Source organism: Arachis hypogaea, chromosome 4 (assembly GCF_003086295.3).
Source record: "Arachis hypogaea cultivar Tifrunner chromosome 4, arahy.Tifrunner.gnm2.J5K5, whole genome shotgun sequence".
In the NCBI taxonomy this organism is placed as follows: Eukaryota; Viridiplantae; Streptophyta; class Magnoliopsida; order Fabales; family Fabaceae; genus Arachis; species Arachis hypogaea.
This window is the reverse complement of record NC_092039.1, coordinates 35,137,483-35,158,716: the sequence shown is the minus strand read 5'-3', so window position 1 is coordinate 35,158,716 and position 21,234 is coordinate 35,137,483. Positions and strand designations below refer to the sequence as shown.

The window sequence follows — 21,234 nt, the reverse complement described above, 5'->3', positions numbered from 1 at the left end:
AAGATAAAGAGCGAAAACAATTCTTGAATTATAAATCAATACATGAATTAAAATAGAAAAATAATAGTATCAATCCATACAATGGACAGAGCTTCTAACCTTAATAGTGGATATTTAGTTGCTCATAGTACAGAGAGAAAAATAAGGATTCTGAAAAACTGTAAAGTGCCGAATGAGGTAAGAGAAGAGAAGAGATTATTTTCCCTTTTATATCTAATCCTAATTAATGTAAAATATATTTCCAAAAACTAAATAATATCTTTTCCTATTTGTAATTGAAATAAAAGATTTTATCCAAAAATAAATAATATCTTTACTGCCATCATAAATTTGGACGCGGGACCACTTCTTTCCTTAATAATCCACGCCTAACTTGAGAAACCTCAAGTTAGGCGCAGCCATGGCAGAATTGATGGAGAAGAAATATGGACTATTATACATCATTGGAAATCTCTGAAAGTTAGCTTTTCAACGCCACTAAAATCACATCAATTAAACCTCTGTAACTCGAGTTATTCAGGTTTGAGTGCAGCGAGGTCAGGGTTGACAGCATCATTCGCCTTCTTCTCTTTTTCTACGGAAACTCCATCAAATCCATTCGAATGCTATCTAAAATAAACAGAATTGCACACAACTCAAAGTTGCATCTATAGTGGCTAAAATATAATTAATTCTTAATTAAACTCTACAATTTAATTGCAAATTCACTAGTAAAAGGTAGGAAAGATGCTCACGCATCACAACACCAAACTTGAATTGTTGCTTGTCCTCAAGCAACCAAAATTAGTACATGATTAAGATGTGAATTTGCATGAGAGGTGAGAGTTCAATTATGCTCATGTCTATTCTTAAAGTGGGGTTTATTCATTGTAATTCTTAACAGTTTTGGCATCTCACTCTCCTTTGAATCAGAGGAATGTCACTGTCATTCGGAATTAGTATCCGGATTATATTATGAATTTTCTAATCTTTATACTTCAGTTTAATCCTTGAACACAGCAAATTACCTTTAATTCTCTTTTCTTTGGTGCTTTGCACCTTGAGTCTAGCCGTGACTTTAAATGTTTTGTCTCAAGCTTCACTTGACACAAAAACCCACAAGCAGTTAACTAGGGAACTCTCTTTAAGTTATGATTTTTCTTTCAGTTACTCTCAGATAGTGGTGCTCAAAGCCTTTGGCATACTCTGTTAAGTGCACTTGATCTCGACTCTTAGTGCTTTGTCTCAAGGATTACTTGACACAATTACACCACAAGCATATGGCTAGGAAAACAACTCTTTGAGCTTTTAATCATATTTGACCTTCTTAGACATTGATGCTCAGAGCCTTGGACCTTGCTTTTCTTTTTTTTTTTTTGTTTCTTTTGCTTCAAGGATTAAGTTTTTGCTAATTTAAGAGAATTCATAATAGTTCTCTAAATTTATGTTCCTCATACATCAACATCTTTTTATTCAAATTCAAATATGCACTGTTCATATCATGCATTCAAAATCACAAATAATACCCCCACATTTAAGTAAACAAGACTAATCTTAAATATAAACTCAATTTCTCATGCAATACATCACTTCTTTTTTTTCTTTTTAGATTCAAGCTCAGTGAGTGGTACATGAGATATTTAATTTTTTTATTAAAAGTAAATAACAGAGTGAAACTAAATCTAAGAACTGAAACTACTAAAGATCATGCAGGCAATCAAAACAACAGAAAATAGAAGACAATAAAATAAAAACGTAAGGGAAAATAGAATGAATGGAACTCAACCACCTTAGTTATGCTAGTGGCCATCTCATTCCTCCGGCTGTGCTCTTCCAACACCAAACTTAAAACTTTGCTTGTCCCCAAGCAAAGAAAAACTCCAGGGTGTCAAAAATCCCTTTTAATTGCTCCTATTCCTGTTCTAATCACTCTGCATGACCAAAACACATGTAAAACAAGAAAAATTCAAAGAAAAGATTGAGATAAAGTAATTTAAAACCAGAACTAAAAAATCTATAATGCTAAAATAAAAATAACTAAAAAATTAAAACCAAAGCAACTGCAAAACCAAGGATACTAGTAGTTGGGTTGCCTCCCACAAGCGCTTCTTTAATGTCACTAGCTTGACACTTGATTGTTGAATTTTTTTCCTCTTCTTCCAGTTGGTTAAAAGAAATGTCTCCAAGGGAAAAGAGGTGAAAATTAGTGCCCCCAGATATAAATTCCTCATAACAAGCTTTCTTTTATTGTGGTTAGCTTGATTCACCTTGCTTGTTGGGGTAGAGGTTGGATTATTTTTTGTTGACCTTCTCTTTTTCATGGATATTTTCTTCTGTTTCTTGGTCACAATCCCCTTTTCTGTGCTTTCCTTGGTTGCCTTCACTTCTTTGATTTCAAAATTTGGGTGTTGTGTGATAGTTAGAGTGTACCCTTCATAAAGAACTTCTTGAATTGGTGGTTCAATAAACTCACCCTCTATGCCACTCTCTGTTGGTAGATTCCCATAATTGTTTTCATCCCTTACAACCTCCTTTGTTTGTGCATCTTCCTTCTTTGTTGGTGCATCTTCCTCCTTTGAGTTTGCATCTTCCTCTTCTTCCATGTGTGAGGGTGAAAAGTTCTCTAATTCACTGGAATATGAACTCCTTTGATTGATTTTCTCACTTTCTTCTATAGGATCTTGCATTATATCTCTTGGGAAGGAATTTGCTTGTTCCTCTTCCTAGGACTTGATAATCAACTGCACATATTTCTCTATATTTTTGACACTCGTCTTTATATCATGTATGAATTCTTTCATGAGAAGCTCAGGATTTGATGGTTCTTGATATAAATAAAGAGATGGTGGCTCTTGATATGAATAAGAAGGAGATGATGATTCTTGATAAGAGTAAAAAGAGGATGGTTCTTGGTATGAATAGGGAGATGGTGGCTCTTGATATGGGTAGAAAGAGGACGATTCTTGGTATGTATATGAAGATGGTGGTTCTTGATATGAATAGGGAGGTGGTGGCTCTTGATAGTTGGAACATGGAACACTGAAGTTTCTTTGGTTTTGACTTTGCCAATCAAAATTTGGATAGTTCCTCCATCCAGAATAATATGAATCACTACTTGGGTGTGAGTAGTAACCCATGTGATCTCTCTCTATTATTTTTCCTTAGCACAAAGCACCAAACAAAATTAAACGTACCATGTGGTAAACAGGAAAGCAAAGAAGAAATAACAAAAAAATTTTTCTTTTTTTTTTGAAAAGAAATAAAATAAAGAATAATAAAAATAATAGAAAAATTCAAAAATAAATGAAAAGAGGTGAACTAAAAATTTAAAAATTAAACAAAGAAAAACACTAGTATTTTAAAAAATATTTTTAAAAGAAAAATTACTATGAGAACACCAAACTTAATTTTGCATGCAAAAAAAAGCATAAAAGAAATAAAAAGCAAAAAAAGCCAATAGCTCTTTAACCAAAAGGCAAGAGCAAAAAGCCAATAATCCTTTAAACCAAAAGGCAAGGGTAAAAGGATCCAAGGCTTTGAGCATCAATGGTTAACAGGGCCTATAAGGAATAAAATCCTGGCCTAAGCGGCTCAACAAAGCTGTCCCTAACCATATGCTTGTGGTGTGAAGGTGTAAAGTGAAAAGCTTGAGACTGAGCAGTTAAAGTCGTGGTCCAAAACAAAAAGAGTGTGCTTAAGAACTCTGGACACCTCTATCTGGGGATTCTAGCAAAGCTGAATCACAATCCGAAAGGGTTCACCCAGTTAAAGTGTCTGTGGCATTTATGTATCCGGTGGTGATACTGGAAAACAAAGTGCTTAGGGCCACGAACAAGACTCTGAAAGCTGTGTTCAAGAATAAAAAAGAACTGAACTAGGAGAGTCAATAATATCACCTGGATTCTAAGTTCTTAAAGAGATCAACATTTCTGAGTTTTAATGGATAGTGAGATGCCAAAACTATTCAGAAGTAAAAAGCTATTAAGTCCCGCTCATCTAATTGAAACTGAGCTTCATTGAAAACTCTGAGATTAACCAGCAAGTGCACCGGGTCGTACCAAGTAGTACCTCAAGTGAATGAGGGTCGATCCCACGAGAATTGATGGACTAAGCAACAATGGTTGATTAATTTACTTAGTTAGACAAGCAGAAAATGGTGTTTGGGTTTCAATTGCATTAAACAGTAAATTCTGAATATCATAAAGTAAGCAGTAAACAAGTAGTGAATAATATATGGAGAAAACAGTTAAGGCTTCAGAGTTATCTTACTAACTATTTTAATCATGCAAGATTTAATTCATGGCAAACTATATGTGACTAAACCCTAATTTCTTAGACCTTTTTAGTCTCCTCTAAAAATCATCAACCGCCAATTCCTTGGTCACTTAATTCCAATTAGAAAAAGGGTCATACTTCCGTTCCACCCAAAATCATAAGATAAAGAATGAAAACAATTCTTGAATTATAAATCAGTACATGAATTAAAATAGAAAAATAATAATATCAATCCATACAATGGACAGAGCTTCTAACATTAACAGTGGATGTTTAGTTGCTCATGGTTCAGAGAGAAAAATAAGGATTCTGAAAAACTGTAAAGTGCCGAATGAGGTAAGAGAAGAGAAGAGATTCTTTTCTCTTTTATATCTAATCCTAATTAATGTAAAATATATTTCCTAAAACTAAATAATATCTTTTCCTATTTGTAATTAAAATAAAATATTTGACCAAAATATAAATAATATCTTCGCTGGCATCATAAATTTGGATGCGGGACCACTTCTTTCCTTAATAATCCACGCCTAACTTGAGAAACCTCAAGTTAGGCGCAGCCTTGGCAGAATTGATGGAGAAGAAGTATAGACTATTATACATCGTTGGAAAGCTCTAAAAGTTAGCTTTTCAATGCCACTAGAATCACGTCAATTAGACCTCTGTAACTCGAGTTATTCAGGTTTGAGTGCAGAGAGGTCAGGGTTGACAGCATCATTCGCCTTCTTCTCTTTTTCTGTGGAAACTCCATCAAATCCATTCAAATGCTACCTAAAATAAACAAAATTGTCCATGACCCAAAGTAGCATCCATAGTGGCTAAAAGATAATTAATTCTTGATTAAACTCTAAAAATTAAATGCAAATTCACTAGGAAAAGGTAGAAAAGATGCTCACGCATCAACAAGCAACAGTTTAAGTTTGGTGTTTTTATGAGCAGATATTTGATACGCTTTTTGGCATCATTTTCATATAGTCTTTAGCGTGTTTTATTTAATTTTTATTAAGTTTTCATAGGTTTTAGTGTAAAATTTATATTTTTGGATTCTACTTTGAGTTTGTATGTTTTTATTCAATTTCAGGTAATTTATGGCTGAAATTGAGGAGCTGGAACAAAAGTCTGATTCAGAGACAGAGAAAGCACTGCAAATGTTGTCCGGATCTGACCTCCTTGCACTCAAAAGAGATTTTCTGGAGCTACAGACATCCAAATGGAGCTTTCTTAATAGATATGGAAAGCAGACTTCTAGAGCTTTCCATCAATATATAATAGTCCATACTTTGCTTCAGATTAGACGGCCCAAAACTGGTGTCCAACGTCAGCCTCCTACCCCATTCCAGGCGTCCAACGCCCAAAGGAGGAGACCAGTGTCCAAACACCCAAAGAGGACCCCTAGCCAGTGTTCAATGCCCTAGAGGCCTCCTAGCACGTGGATCTCATCAAAGCTCAGCCCAAACACTCACCAAGTGGGCCCCAGAAGTGGATTTTAGCACTAAAAGACTGTTTTACCCTTTCTTATGTAATCCTTAGTCATTAGTTTAGTATTTAAGAGATATTTTACATAATCATACAGACCTTTATACCATATTTTCATTTTTTATTGTGTTTCCTATCAGTATGAGTTTCTCAACCTCCTAGGTTAAGGGGAGAAGCCCTGCTGAGTTCTATGAATTAATAAAAGTATTATTGTTTCTCTTCAATCCGTGTGTGATTTAATTCTAAGATGTATATTCGTTCTTCAACATGATGAACAGGATGACCCATGACAATCATCTTTGTCCTTCATACTAAGATCGTGTGCCTGACAACCACCCGTGTCTTCTTGGGTTCATGTGAATGCGTAACTAGAAAGCATCGAACCGCCAGCTTGATTATACATCTCTTAGACAGCTAATCCATGACTTCATTGAGGACTTCTCGAGACACCAGTTCAGGCGAGGTATGGGGAGATTAAGGTCTTTGTGGTAGAGGCTAGAACCAATGCGTAGTATCCTCTAGTCCAGAAGATTCGACCTTGTCTGTGGCATTTTGAATAGGATCACCAAAGAGAATGAACTGCAGGAGCTTTACCCCCATTTAGATTGGATAACCACTGACCCAGCATTTGATTTGAAGCAGAGTAGATTGGCGACCACGGCCGTACGACGTTGATCATATATAGCCTGCCATAGAAGAAATCATTCACAATTGAAGAAGACAGTAAGACCAGAGTTAATCCAGTAGGACAAAGCAACTCCAAGCCTTAACCATCTAAGATTTAAGATTATCATTGTAAACATATCAACCCAGTTCAGATCTCATAATTCAAACCAACTCTTCTATCTGCCTGACTAAGACCTGCAAGATAACCATAGCTTGCTTCAAACCACAATCCTTGTGGGATCGACCCTGACTTGCTCGGGTATTACTTGGATGACCCAGTGTACTTGCTGGTACAGTTCTACGAAGTGTGGGGGTTCTTGCACCATGTGTCTTTCCCAAGCTTCGTAGAGGGATTCACCCTCTTTTTGTCTGAAAGTTTGAACTTCCACCCTGAGTTTGCTCATTTTCTGAGGTGGAAAGAACTTGGCCATGAAAGCATTGACCAACTTTTCCCAAGTATCTATGCTTTCTTTGAGTTGAGAATCCAACCACATCCTAGCTCTGTCTCTAACAGCAAAAGGGAAAAGCATAAGTCTGTAGAGCTCAAGATCTACCCCATTGGTCTTAACAGTATCATAGATCTGCAGAATTCATATAGGAATTGATGTGGATCTTCTAGAAGAAGTCCAAGGAATTTGTAATTCTACTGCATTAGAGAGACTAATTGAGGCTTAAGCTCAAAGTTATTTGCTCTAATGGTAAGTATGGAGATACTTCTTCCATAGAAGTCAGAAGTGGGTGCAGTAAAGTCACCAAGAACCTTCCTTGCATCTCCTCCATTATTTTGATTGACTGCCATGTTTGTATTTTTAGTTTCTTGTTCGAAAAGTTCTGTGAGGTCTCTTCTGGAGTATTGTGCTTTAACTTGTTGTAAACGCCTCCTTATGGTCCTCTCAGATTCAGGATCACGATCAAAGAGAGGTTTTTTATCTCTATTCCTGCTCATAAATAAGAAAAAGAAAATAGGAAAAAAAGAGAATGGGAGTTTCTATGTCAAAGTATAGAGAATTCCCTGTGAGATATGACGAAGAAAGAAGAATGAGAAAAAGAATTTGAATAAAGGGTGTAGAAGAATTCGAAAATTAAGAATAGAAAGGGAAATTGAAAAATATTTTTGTTTTTTATTTTATTTATTTATTAAATTTGAAAAGCAAGAAGGAAATTAAAAGCTAATTAACTAAAAAGATTTGAAAATTAAAAGGTGGTTTTCAAAAAAGAAGAAACAGAGAGAGGTAAGAAGTTTTCGAAAATAGAAAAGAGAGGAATTAGTTAGAAAGTTTTAAAAAAGGCGAAAGAGAAAGGAGAGTATTAAAGAGATACAAAACTTTTAAAATTAAAATAAGATAAACAAGTAACTAATTAAGAAAGATTTGAAATTAAGATAAGATAGGAGATTTGAAAAAGATTTGAAAAAAATTTTAAATTTAAAATTGGAAAGGAAAAGTCAACAAGATAAGATAAGAATTGAAAAGATTTGAAAAAGAATTGATTTTGAATTTTGAATTGAAACAAGATAAGATAAAGAATTGAAAATAAGTTTGAAAACATAATTTGATTTTGAAAATTGAAATTAAGATAAGATAGGATAATGATTTGAAATTTAAAGAGAGATAAATCAAAGATAAGATAAAAATTTGAAAAGTCTTGAATTTTAAAATTCAAAAGAAAGATAAGAATAGGAAAGAATCAAATTAAAAGAAAAGATTTGAAAAGATTTAAAAAGATAAGATTTAAAATCAAAATTTAAAACTTTTTTGGACTTTTCTTGTTAGTAAAGTTTAAATTTAAAAGATATATATATATATATATATATATATATATATATATATATATATATATATATATATATATATATTCGAATTAATGAGGAAAGAGAAAAATAACCAAAAGACATCAAACTTAAAATGTTTAGATCAAAGGATACTAATTTTCGAAAATTAAAAAGAAAAATACCAAAAGACACCAAACTTAAAAATTTTTAAGATCAAAACAAGAAAAGAAACAAGAACAACTTGAATACTAAGAAGAACACTCAAGAACAAATTCGAAAAATTTTCAGGAAAGATAAAAACATAAGGGACACCAAACTTAAGAACTAACACTAGACTCAAATAAAAGACACAATTTTTGAAAAATTTTGGTAAAAGAAACCAAGAAAGTTCGAAACTTTTAACAAAAGACAAAGAAGAGATGGATTTTGAAAAAGTCTTTGAAAAAGAAAACAAAAGACATAATTAAAAGTACCTAATATAAGCAACAAGATAATCTGGTAGTTTGTCAAACTCGAACAATCCCCGGCAACGGCGCCAAAAACTTGGTGCATGAAATTGACTCCGCAATATTCACACAGATAGACCGGCAAGGCACCGGGTCATCCAAGTAATACCTCAGGTGAGTGAGGGTCGATCCCACAGAGATTGTTGGTTTGAGCAAGCAATCGTTACCTTGTAGATCTTAGTCAAGAGATTTGAAAAGATGATAGTTGTTGTGAAAAACACATAAAATAGATAAATAAATAAAATATTACTAGATAGATGTGAAATCAGTAATGAGAGAACGGTTGAGGCTTCGAAGATGCTTCTTCCTTCTGGATCAACTTTTCTCACCATCTACTCCAACTTCTGATGATTCATTCCATGGCAGGCTGTAAATGACTAACACTAGGTCAGTGGTCATTAGCCTCCTCTACTTCAGATCAAACGCTGGGTCAGCGGTCATCCAATCTGAACGGGGTGAAGCTCTTACAGTCCATTCCCTTTGTGATCCTACTCAAAGAGTCACAGACAAGGTCGGATCTTCCGAATCAGAGAATGTTGCATCCTGGTTCTAGCCTATACCACAAAGGCCCTAATTGCCCCATACTTTGGCTGCACTGATGTCTCCAAATTAGACGTCTAAGAGATGTATAATCAAGCTTGTGGTTCAGTACTATTCCGTCAAGGACTCGCAAGAACCCATGTAAAATAGAGATGACGGTCAAATTACACTCCCAATTCATTAGGATGAAGAACGAAGATACATCTTAGAATGGAATCAAGCATAGATTGAAATAGAATAGTGATATTATTAATCCATAAGAATCAGCAGAGCTCCTAACCTTAACCTAGGAGGTTAGTGACTCATAACTTACAAAAAATAGTAATGTATTCAAAAATATGGCATAAAGTGGGGGAAGAAGATCCTAAACAAGGGTGATCTCCTCCTATATATACTAATATAGTAACTAAGGATTACAAAAATAAGATAAACTAGTCTTGTAGTGCAAAAATTCACTTTTCGGGCCCACTTGGTGAGTATTTGGGCTGAGCTTGAGTGAAGCCACGAGTTGGTACTCCCTCTGCGGCGTTGGACGCCAGCTTTGTACTCCTGAATGGGCATTGGACGCCAGGAATAGGATTGCTGGCTGGCGTTGAATGCCAGTTTTGGTTCTTCATTTCCAAAGCAGAGTATAAACTATTATATATTTCTGGAAAGCCCTGGATGTTACCGTTCCATAGCCGTTGAAAGAGCGCCATTTGGACTTCTGTAGCTCCAGAAGTGCTCTTTCGAGTGCATGGAGGTCAGAATCTGACAGCATCTGCAGTCCTTTCTCTGTCTCTGAATCAGACTTTGCCAAAACTCCTCAATTTCAGCCAGAAAATACCTAAAATCATCATAAACACAACAACTCAAAGTAGAATCCAAAAATATGAATTTTGTACTAAAACCTATGAAAATATAATAAAACTTAAACAAAATATAACAAAAACTATATGAAAATGATGCCAAAAAGCGTATAAAATATCCACTCATCAGTTATCTTATCTTTAAAAGATTTAAATTAAGTTATCTTATCTTATCTTTTAGTTAGTTTTTTAGGGACCTATTTTCACCTTTGGTGAGACCATTTATACAACTTTTGATGTATAAAATTTCCAATTGCTTTATGCATTTTTATTAGTGTGATTATGTGAAGTAAGTGATTTGCTTCACTTATTGCATGAAGAAGATTGAAGGATCCAACACTAAGGTAATTTTGTGTGCTAGTCTCTTTCAATTTTTATCCCTCTGATCTAGGTTGTCAAGGACAGGTTCTTTTATGGTCTAGTAAAGAATCCCTTCCGATAACCTTAGTTGCTAAAAATAGGTTTTTTAAAGGTATAGTAAAAAAACTTTTTATCTATCTTTTTATGTTTTCACTGTGTCTTTAGGGGATATGTCTTTTTGTGTCATTTTTTTCTTTTTACCTTCCAATCTTTCCGTTGAAATTTTAATGCTTCGAATTTATTAAACTCCCTAAACCCTCGATAACTTCTTATGATATAGTCTTGCTTTTTTATTGTCTCTTACCACCTACTCATGTAATTTTGATTATCACAAGAAGTTATTGATGATTTTCAGCTTTAGAAAAATTATTTTGGTAATCTCTCATCCGTTATTCGTTATAAATTAAAGTCTATTCCCTTCAGTAAAAATATAACTTTTGGAGTTAAAGGTAGGTTCTTTAGATTCTTTTGGATGTTAGCCATATCTATTGATTTATAATTTTATATGATCGAAGGTAGGTCAAGGAAGGCATCAGTCCTGCAAATATAAAAGAAGAAATACATACATTTTTCTTAATATTTAGAATGTAACTATTTAATCTTGAAAAGCAATATAAAAATTTTCAACAAAACAAATGGTGATATATGAGGTTACGGTATAGGTATAAGAAAGTAATTTAAGAATATGATATTTTCCTTTGATCTTTCTCTAAAACATTTTGTGTAAATTTAAGAAGAATGTTAGGGGCAGGAACTTTTGGAATTTATAGCCATTAAATAGCTATTAATGAAGTTTTTAATGGTGTGAGATTGGTGTGAAATTTCATTCAATGACTCTTTTTTTTTCTGGTTACATACTAGACAGAATTTGATAAAATTGTTGCCCCTAGACTTTTCCTATTCTTAAATCCTTTGCCCAATTTGACTAATGAAAATCCGTCTGCAATCAGTTTTACATTCCCTTTAAATACATGGTGTTTAGGTATAAGTGTCATAGAATTTCAAAATTTCTTAATGATTAACTAAGGCTAGAATTGAATTATGTATTCATTGAGTTCTAACTTTCTATAATGTTATGATATTTTAAATAGTTTTAATATGTGTATATTTTTATCTGAACATTTAAAGTATTGAAGTTCTGCAAATTTGAATAAATTTTTTAATTTGTTATTCTGAAACAACCTTAACTTTTCAGTCTTAGAGGATATATAAACTTCATAAATTCAGACAAACAATATAGTATTGTGCTTGCCAAACTTGCAACAAAAATGAGCGATAAAAACATTTGTGCTGGATATTGGTGTGAAGGTTGCCAGAAAAATGACAAGTAATACAGTTTAAGAAAATTTAAATTTTGAATTTTTTAATTTGAAAAGTTTATAATTTTACAATATAGTTAAAATTTAGTTTGTACTCTTTTAGATACAAAAATTGCTAATGATAGTGGGAAGCTTATGGCTCAGTTATCAATGAAAAAGTTGAGAAAATTGTTAGTTGCCTTGTTGATGAATTAAATACCTTAAAAATTCAGATAATGTGTATGTTTAGTACTTTAGTTATTGTCTTTGTACCGTTCATTTTGGATAGAATTTATTTAATCATTAATTTCTTTTTATTATTTTCAGAAGTCTAATGTATCCTTAGATTTTAAAGAACTGACCCTTTATTACTTTAGCATTTGCTAGAGGATGACCAGAAGTATTTTTTTTTTTCCCTCGTATTTGTCTATTATAATTTTGCTTTCTTTTTAAATCTTATATGTGCAACTATGCATATGTTGTGTTTTTACTGAACATATATAATTTTACTGTTCTATATTTTTAAATATATCATATCCTGTCACTTAGCACTTTTTTTTCTTATTATTTTCGACACCACTTAACTAGAGACGACCATCATTTTTCTAATCTTTTTGCTGATTATACTATCGATCAGTAGATTGTTTTTGTTATATTGAATAATAAAAGCATATATCTTTTACCATCTAATTTATATAATGACCACATCATATATCACTATATTTTAATTCAGCTTTTCAATAATCATAATATATTATTATATCACATATACATATATATTTTTTTATATTTTAATTGTTTTTTTTTTCTGCTTATAACATGTTTTATTCCATATTTTATTTTTTATTCTAAAACTTATTATTTGCAAAGATAATATTAAGAAGTTCATGTAAATGTTGAACTAAATCATATGATTCAATTTTTATTATATTTATAGTTGACTTATTCATAAAGATATCAATTTATTCACTCTAATTTTCAAATTTCAAAAAAAAATACACTATTTTTGAGATATAAATATTCAGTTTTCTTTTTTTTTTAATTAGGAGTAAGACTCGAATTCGAGATTTTTTTTATGACTAAATCCGATACGTCTAAGTAAAAATAAAGTGATTATGCCATTTGAACTATAACTCGTTCCTATTACATATTTCCTGTGAGGTATCAAGCTAGAAGTGAAGAGTAAAGAAGTGCAGAGAGAAGAAGAATCAGATTTGAGTTGTGTGAGAAAATGAATTTGCCTTAATTGATTTTACAGGTGCTACAACTGTATATATAATTGATAATGTAACTAATTTAGTTAACTGAAAGCTAACTAATTGTTTCTGGAGTCTTCAAGAAAGTTCTGGTTGTAACTAATTTTCTAACTGCATACTAATTACAGCTTGCTTGTGTATTACTGCTAACATCAACCCTACTGTTTTGTTTGTTGGAGTTTCCTTTTGTAGTGATGCTTTTGTTGGAACTGTTGGCTTGGATTCGTTCTGTAATTCTGAGCTTGGATCTGAATCTGTGGAAGTTGAGGCTGGAAATAGGTTTTGTGAATATGTCCGCTATTTGGTCTTGAGAGGGAATGTGCAGGATATTGACTTTCTTCTATGCAACATGGTCTCTTACAAAGTAAAGATCAAGTTCAAAGTATTTGCTTTTGTTGTGAAGGACTGGGTTTGCAGCCATTAAGACTGTACTTTGACTGTCACAGTAGCGATTGGGTGTGATGGAGCATGGGATTTTTATTTCACTCATCAGGTTTTGGATCCAGAGGATCTCAGTTAGGCCAGCAGCTAACCCTCGATACTCTACCTCTATGGAGCTTCTTGAGACTGCATTCTGTTTTCTACTCAACCATGAGACTAGGTTTGGTCCTAGGAATACACAGAACCGACTGATTGATTTCTTGTCATCAATGTCACTGCCCCAATCAGAGTCACTGAAGCCATAAATTCAATATTTATTTGTTCTTTGGAATCTCATCCCACAGTTTGATGTCCCGGCAAGGTATCGTAAGATCCGTTTGACTGCTTTCCAGTGGCTTTCTAGAGGGGTATGCATGAATTGAGAGACTTTGTTCACAGCATAGGTGATTTCAGGTCTGGTGATTGTAGCATATTGGAGGCCCCCAACTATAGATCTGTACAGGGATGGGTTGTGGTGGATATCCTTACCATTAGCTGATAGCTTGAGACTTGATATCATAGGTGTTGGTACTGCTTTAGCATCACGTATTCCCGCCCTAGCTAACAGGTCTTGAATGTACTTTGTTTGACACAGGAGCATGTCAATTTCATTGAGTTTCATAGTTTCAATGCCCAAGAAATAACTCATATTCCCCAAATTCTTGAGTGTAAACACATCATTCAACTGAGCAATTAGGGTGGAAATTTCAGCTTGGGAGCTCCTAGTAACCAGTATATCATCCACATAAGCTAGAATGTAGATGGCAGAAGAATGAGAGAACCTGGTAAAGAGGGATGTATCAGATTTGGTGTTTGTGAAGCCAAATTAATTGACGGTATCTTTGAGCTTTGTAAACCATGCACTGGGAGCTTGCTTCAAGCCATATAAGGACCGTTGGAGCTTGCAGACACGGTGGGGTTGAGTGGGAGAGGTGAACCCTTCTGGTTGAGACATGAAAACGATCTCATATAGATCCCTATTAAGGAAGGCATTGTTGAAGTCAAACTACCGAATGGACCATCCCTTGGAGAGTGCTAGGCTAAGCATTATGCGGACTGTGGGCGAACGGACGACAGGGCTAAAGACTTGGTCATAGTTGACCCCTTCTCGTTGGTGAAACCCCTTGGTGACAAGGCGAGCTTTGTACTTTTGAATGGTGCCATCTGGGTGCCTTTTAATGTGAAATACCCATTTGGAGCCAATTATTGGGTCAGTGTGTGGTGGGGGGTTTGGGTACCAGCTGCCAAGTTTTATTGCGCATCAGGGCATCAAACTCCTCCTACAAGGCTTGTCTCTAGTGGTGGCTGGCCAGCGCCTGTTGAATAGAAGAAAGTAGGGATTCAGTGAGGTTAGAGGCAGGGGTGGTGAGGACTGCAGGATAGGTTCTGGGCTTAAGGTTCCCTGTCTTGCTGCGAGTCTGCATAGGGTGATGATTGACTGGGGCTGGTGGAGGAAGCGGCAAGATAACTTCAATGCAACCTGGCTAGAGAGTACTTGTGGTAAGTGGGGAAACACTGACAGGGGCATTAGTAATTATAAAAATAGAATCATGAGTTTCAGAAACAGGTAAGGTAGATAATGAATCAGGTACTGAATTAGCTATATTGGAAGTATCATGTAATGAATGCAAGGGTAGTTGGGGGCTGGGAAGTGGGGATTGGGTGGGTTGTGGGGGGCAGAATGGGTGGGGATGGTTGTGGTGGGGGATGAGTTATGGGAGGGATAATAGCTGAGGTATTGGCTAAGGGTAGGTAGAGGAGAGGGGAGGTTTGGGATAGGGGGTGGTAGTAGCTTGGGGAGGGAATAGTTCATTGTAGGGAAACTCAAATTCATTGAAAATGACATCTCTGGATGTGAATTCTTTTCCATTTGAAGAAAGACAAATATATCCCTTGTGATTTGCAACAAAGCCAATGAAAATGCATTTCTGTGAGTGGTGGCTGAACTTGGTTTGGTTGTATGGTCTGAGGAAGAGATAACAGGTACAGCCAACAAGTTTGAGGAAGGAGTAATCAGGCTTGGTGTTGGTAAGGGCGTCATGAGGTGAGATATTATTTAGTTTGGAATTTAGGAGTAGATTAATTAGGTAGGTTGCTGAGAGGGCTGCTTCTCCCCAAAAGGTTAAGGGAAGGGTTGCTTGGGCTAAGAGGGTTAAGGTGGCTTCTGTTATGTGTCTGTGCTTTCTTTCTACTTTTCTATTTTGTTGGTGAGAGTAGGGGCGGGTAAGTTTGTGTTGTATGCCACTGGTTTCAAGAAATTGGGTAAATGCTGCAGATAGATATTCTTTTCCATTGTCGGTTTGTAATACTTTTATTTTCAACCCAGTTTTGAGTTCAATTGCTGCTTTGAACTTTTGAAAGGCAATAAAGGCTTGTCCTTTTGTTTGCTGCAGGTAGATGTTGGAGTATCTTGTACTAGCATTAATGAAGCATATGTAGTACCTGCAACCATTTCTACTGTACACAGGAACAGGTCCCTAGAGGTCAGAGAAAATCATATCTAAGGGTGCATAGCTGGTGTGTGAGTCAAGGTGAGGTAGTTGATGTATTTTGCTGATACAACAAGCATGAGACAATGAGGGTTCAAGACTCTTTTTATTGATTGAATCATTGTCAATTACATTGCACTATTTCATTACAATAGAAGTGACTTTTTTAGATGGGTGAACCAATTTTCTATGCCACATTTGTGCAGTAAGACTTATATTTTTACAGGCTATTAGTGTATTTGCACTTGACACATTTACATCTCTATCTGGCTTATTTGTCACTGCACTATTGGATAGTAAGACACTAGCATACTTGACTTGCTTTTGTGACTGCTGGAATGTATTGTAAGTACTTGATTGCTTGTTGTGTGAGTGCTGCTGTTGTGATTTTGGCTGAGGTATTGTGTTGGTAGTGAGGGCTGGATCTTGATTTTCTGCAGTATTAGGTGCTGATGTAGTTTTTGAGGTGAGTTATGAGGGTAAGCTAAGGGTGAAAGCACGGGGCTGTGTTATGGAAAGGTTGGTGGCAGGGAAGGCTTTGGCTTTATTTGTAATGGCAGTAGGGACTTTGTGTGGTTTGGTGTGTGCTGATGGGGCTGTATTTTGGTTTTCTGCAGTGTTAGGTGCTGACGTGGTTTTTGAAGTGAGTAGTGAAGGTGTGTTAAGGGTGGAAATGGGGGGCTGTGTTATGGAAAGGTTGGTGGCAGGGAGGGCTTTGGCTTTATTTGTAATTGCAATGGGGACTTTATGTGGTTTGATATGTGCTGATATGGGCTGTGCTGGTATGGGTTGTGGGGTGAGGTATGAGGGTGAATTAAGGTTAGTGCTTGTGTTGTAGCAGGTTGAATTGGTTATACTGTGATTACTGAAACTAGGAGTTCTTGGAACAATTTGAACTCCCTCAAATTTGTATAGTCCATCCTTAAGCAGTCCTTGAAGAAGGACTTTCTTGGTTATCTGGCATTTCACATTACACAAGTAAGGCCAGAATTCAAAGTAGACACAGTTGTCTAATGCAAATTTAGCTACACTTATTAGGTTTTTAGAGATGGTAGGGGCATGGAGTAGATTTTGTAACTGAAAGGGTTTGTTTGATAATGATGCATGCATTAATGTACTTCCAATATGCCTAATTTTCATACCTTGACCATTACCTCCAAAGACCTATTATGTGCCATCATAATTGGTTCCTGTGGCTAGGTTTCGTGAATCATGAGTGATGTGGTGAGAAGCTCCCGAAATAGGGTACCATGCTGTGTCTGGTATTGATGAGGGGAGGGTGAGGAGTGCTTGGGGATTTGGGGAAGTAGGTTGTGGTGCATTTTGTGATTGTTGGTGCTGCTGAATGGTTCTTGGGTTGGAATCGTTGTAGAAGGCAAAAGATGGAGGTTGAGCTGTGTTTAGAGGTTAAAGATGGGGATTCATAAAGTCTTGGTCGAAGCAATGATAGCATTGGACAACCATGTGACCAATCTTGCCACAGAGTTGGCATTGCAGTCTACTACCTTGCCACCAAGAGGAACGGCCGCCTCCACCTCTGTACTGTCCTCTGCCTCTGGAGTCTCGAAAGCCGCCTCTGCTGTTGTAGTTGTTGTAGCTTCTTCTTCGAGAATTTTCTTGAATTTCTTCATTGCTTTGAGTGATATTTACTTGCATTGATCCTAGTTGTGTCTTTCTGAACCTTTCAATTAGCTCTTCTTAGGTTAAGAGTTGTGTTTCCAGTTTACTTTCAGTGGTGTGATCTATTCTTGCTGTTGCAACAGTGACAAATGTGTTGTATTCTTCACCAAGTCCTGCCAAGACTACTTCAATGTATTCTTCCCTTAAGAGTGGTGCTCCGAGCGCTTTCAGCAATCTGCCACCTGATTAATCTTTGACATATACTCTGTTACCGTCGAGCCATGCTTCTTGAGTGTTCTTAGCTGAGTTTTCAGCTGTTTGATTCTTGTTTTCACTCTTGCCGCAAAGTACTCTTCCAGTGTGATCCAAATCTGGTATGCATACTCGCATTCGATTACTCAGTTTATAAAGCTCGGTTCCATGGATGCAATTAGCCAAGCTACTAGCCATTGATCTTGAACTTTCCATTCTTCATATTCATGACTTTCAGTTTTGATTTCTCGATCTGATTCTGAGCTGAATCTTATTGGAATCTTCGAAGGATTGAGATGACTTTACAGTTTGTTGATCTTGATGCACGCAAGAGCTTGCTTTTTCCACGCCTTGTAATTGTTTTTGCTGAGTTTGATTGCAGCTAAGGCAGCGAACGCATTTTGATTCGGTGCACTCACAGGCGCACTGGTGGTGAACTGAGGTATGTGCTCCATGGATCTAGAGCTTTGATACCATATGAGGCATCAAACTAGAAGTGAAGAGTAAAAAAATACAGAGAAAAGAAGAATCGGATTTGAATTATATGAGAAAATGAATTTGCCTCAATTGATTTTACAGGTGCTACAACTGTATATATAGTTGATAATGTAACCGATTTAGTTAACTGAAAGCTAACTAACTATTTCTAGAGTCTTCTAGAAAGTTCTAATTGTAACTAATTTTCTAACTGCATACTAATTACAGTTTGCTTGTATATTATTACTAACATTTCTAGTTTTCTCCATAATTTTTTTTTTCAGTTTCCTCATTCTTATTACATATTACATCATGTTTATTTTTTATATTAAAATTTTAGTTAATTATTTGTTTTCACATTTTATAATTTATGTTTTTAATTTTGATAATTAATATTTTATAATATGTATTCATTTAATATGACATCATTTCTTTGTCATGAATTTTATTTCTATTGGTCGATCCAGTTTTCCATTAGGGCCGTGTCAAAAAAGAAAGCAAACCCGGCCCAGCATCACAGAGCACAAAACCCTAATAGCTCATGTATACCCTGCCACCCCCACTCTTCCTTCTCGTGTTGTTCTCAGAGTCTACCTCTCCGAAGAAGAAAGAAAAAACAGAGAAAGAATGGGGCGCGTGAGAACCAAGACGGTGAAAAAATCTTCTCGCCAGGTTATCGAGAGGTACTACTCTCGCATGACCCTTGACTTCCATACCAACAAGAAGGTTCTAGAAGAAGTCGCACTCATTCCTTCCAAGAGGCTCCGCAACAAGATCGCAGGCTTCTCCACTCACCTCATGAAGCGGATTCAGAAGGGACCGGTCAGAGGCATCTCCCTCAAGCTTCAAGAAGAGGAGAGGGAGCGTCGCATGGACTTCGTTCCTGATGTGTCCGCCATTGACATTCAACACATCGAGGTCGATAAGGAGACAATCGACATGCTTCAGTCTCTAGGTATGTCTGACGTCCCTGGAATCACTCAGGTCGATCCTGTTCCTGTTCAGCAGATCCCGTTTGGCCGCCCTGGCGCTGGATTCGGCGGTGCTCAGAGGAGGTACTGAGAAAAAGAAATTTTCAATGTGTTGGAATCTTGTTATCGATATTAGGGTTTTTAATTTGGGGAAAAAGGATTATGTTTTGCTTGAACAGTTTTGTTTTTCTTGTTTCTAATTATTGTCTTTTGAAATTGATACTCTGGTGACTTGTTAGTTAAATTCTGCGATGTATTTTTATATTGGATTATTATGATTTTGTTATGTGGTCTTTGATTCGAGAGGCCGAATATATTTACGCGTGGCGATGAATCTCTGCCTAATTAGGTTTTTGAGGATAAACTTGTGCGCCTTGGTTTTAATTAAGATTTGTTATGAACTTTAATTGAGTCCATATATGTTGATGAATTGGTGAAGAAACTGAAATATGTACGATTAGATTTTGCAACTAAACTCTTGAGAATTACCTAAGTTTGTGTAAGCTCTACGAGTTTAGTTGAACTCTTGATTATTACCTTGAAACTATGAAATTGGTGAAAGGGGAATGTGGGGTGTGTTATGCTTAAAACTTTTAATTGAATGACGTTGAGATCTTAAAGGTGTTTTCTTCAAAGTATAATTTTGTTCAAACCGAGAGAGCGTTATTCTTTGTGATGTTTTGCTGGAAACTTAAAGAGTGGGATCGTAGTAGGGTATTTAAATCCAATCCGATCCGGATTAAATCACTCATCCAGTCCGATCCAAACTAAAACCGCACTAATTCGGATTTGATTGGATTCTATTTTTTTCATTCTGTTGGATTGGATCGGATCGGATTTAGAATTTACTTTTCATAATCAATCCAATCCGTACAATATGCAATAATATTATTATTTTATTATTATATTTATAATTATATTTATAATATATCCAATTTGTTATATATTTTTTTATTATTTATGTATTAATATTTTTTAATAAATATTTTATGTTCAAAATGTTATTTATTTATTTATTTTAACTAATTTATAATTTTATTTTTATTGTTATGGTATCGTTGGCTTTTTAAGATATTGTTAAGATTTGTTATGTCTGATTATTTAAAATTTGATGTTGAGATTTGTTATAAGTATTTAATTTTTGAGCGATGTTAGGGGCCAGCAATTTTGGTGATTGTTAGTCATCAACTAGCCATCAATAATGATTTGATGGTGTAAGATTAGTGTAAAATTTCATTTAATGGTTCACCTTCTTCTGTTGGTTATATGCTGGCTAAAATTCAATAAAACTGTTGGCTTCCTAGACTTTTCTTTAATTTTTTTTATTTTTTTTATTTAAAAAACCACAAATTTAAACCGATCCAAATTGCTTGTAATCGTCGGATTGGATTTCCAAAAAAATTTTATCCAATTCAAATCACATCGCACATAAATTAAGCGTTCAGATTGGATGATTAAACTGCACCGCGAACACCCTTAGATCGTAGTAGGGTGAGTTATACCATTTATTGTGGTTTAGTATTTAATTCGTTCGTAAATGACTGGTCAAGCAGCTGCATGGTTCGAAATTCGAACTAATCCTCCATTGTTGCGTTACTTAAAAAAGTCTAACACGATTTCGATTTCGAAGAAAAAGTAATAATGTTTTGTCAATCAAACGAGATGACTTACACCCAATAATTCATCATTATGAACAAGGTGAGTTCTTTGGTTTAGAAGGGGGAGAGCTTCTACACCTATATTGTTGGATGAGTAGAGAGACAGTTTGACAAGTGAGGCACAGGGGGCCTTGTTTTTCTGTGCTGATTAGGATTCAATCTAGTAAGATGATAATGGACCTTACTATAAGGGATATTTTTTTCCATCAATCTTTATACAGCTACAAAAAAAAAGCTTCTGTTTACAAGTATACATTAGTTTGACTCATTTCATTGTACATGCCACCTACCAATAGGATTTTTTAAAATAAATAATTTAATTATTTTAATTATCAAAATAAATAATTTAATTATTTTAATTACAAAATTAAATAA

General features: G+C 35.2%; 1 protein-coding gene and 1 pseudogene across 1 annotated transcript; both read left to right on the top strand.

The window, feature by feature from the left end:
• LOC140184103 (uncharacterized) overlaps positions 1 to 16,719 on the top strand; it is a 42,657-nt pseudogene extending 25,938 nt beyond the window's left edge.
• Positions 16,720 to 18,569: 1,850 nt separating this feature from the next.
• Positions 18,570 to 19,565, top strand: LOC112796662 (small ribosomal subunit protein eS17z). The gene has a single exon (XM_025839224.3). The coding sequence runs from the start codon at positions 18,669 to 18,671 to the stop codon at positions 19,290 to 19,292; it is 624 nt and encodes a 207-aa protein (XP_025695009.2). The 5' UTR covers positions 18,570 to 18,668; the 3' UTR covers positions 19,293 to 19,565.
• Positions 19,566 to 21,234: the final 1,669 nt, after the last annotated feature.

Excerpts from the sequence above, each read along its gene's own strand:
- LOC112796662 (XM_025839224.3), top strand. The coding sequence starts at position 18,669 with ATGAATTTTATTTCTATTGGTCGATCCAGTTTTCCATTAGGGCCGTGT.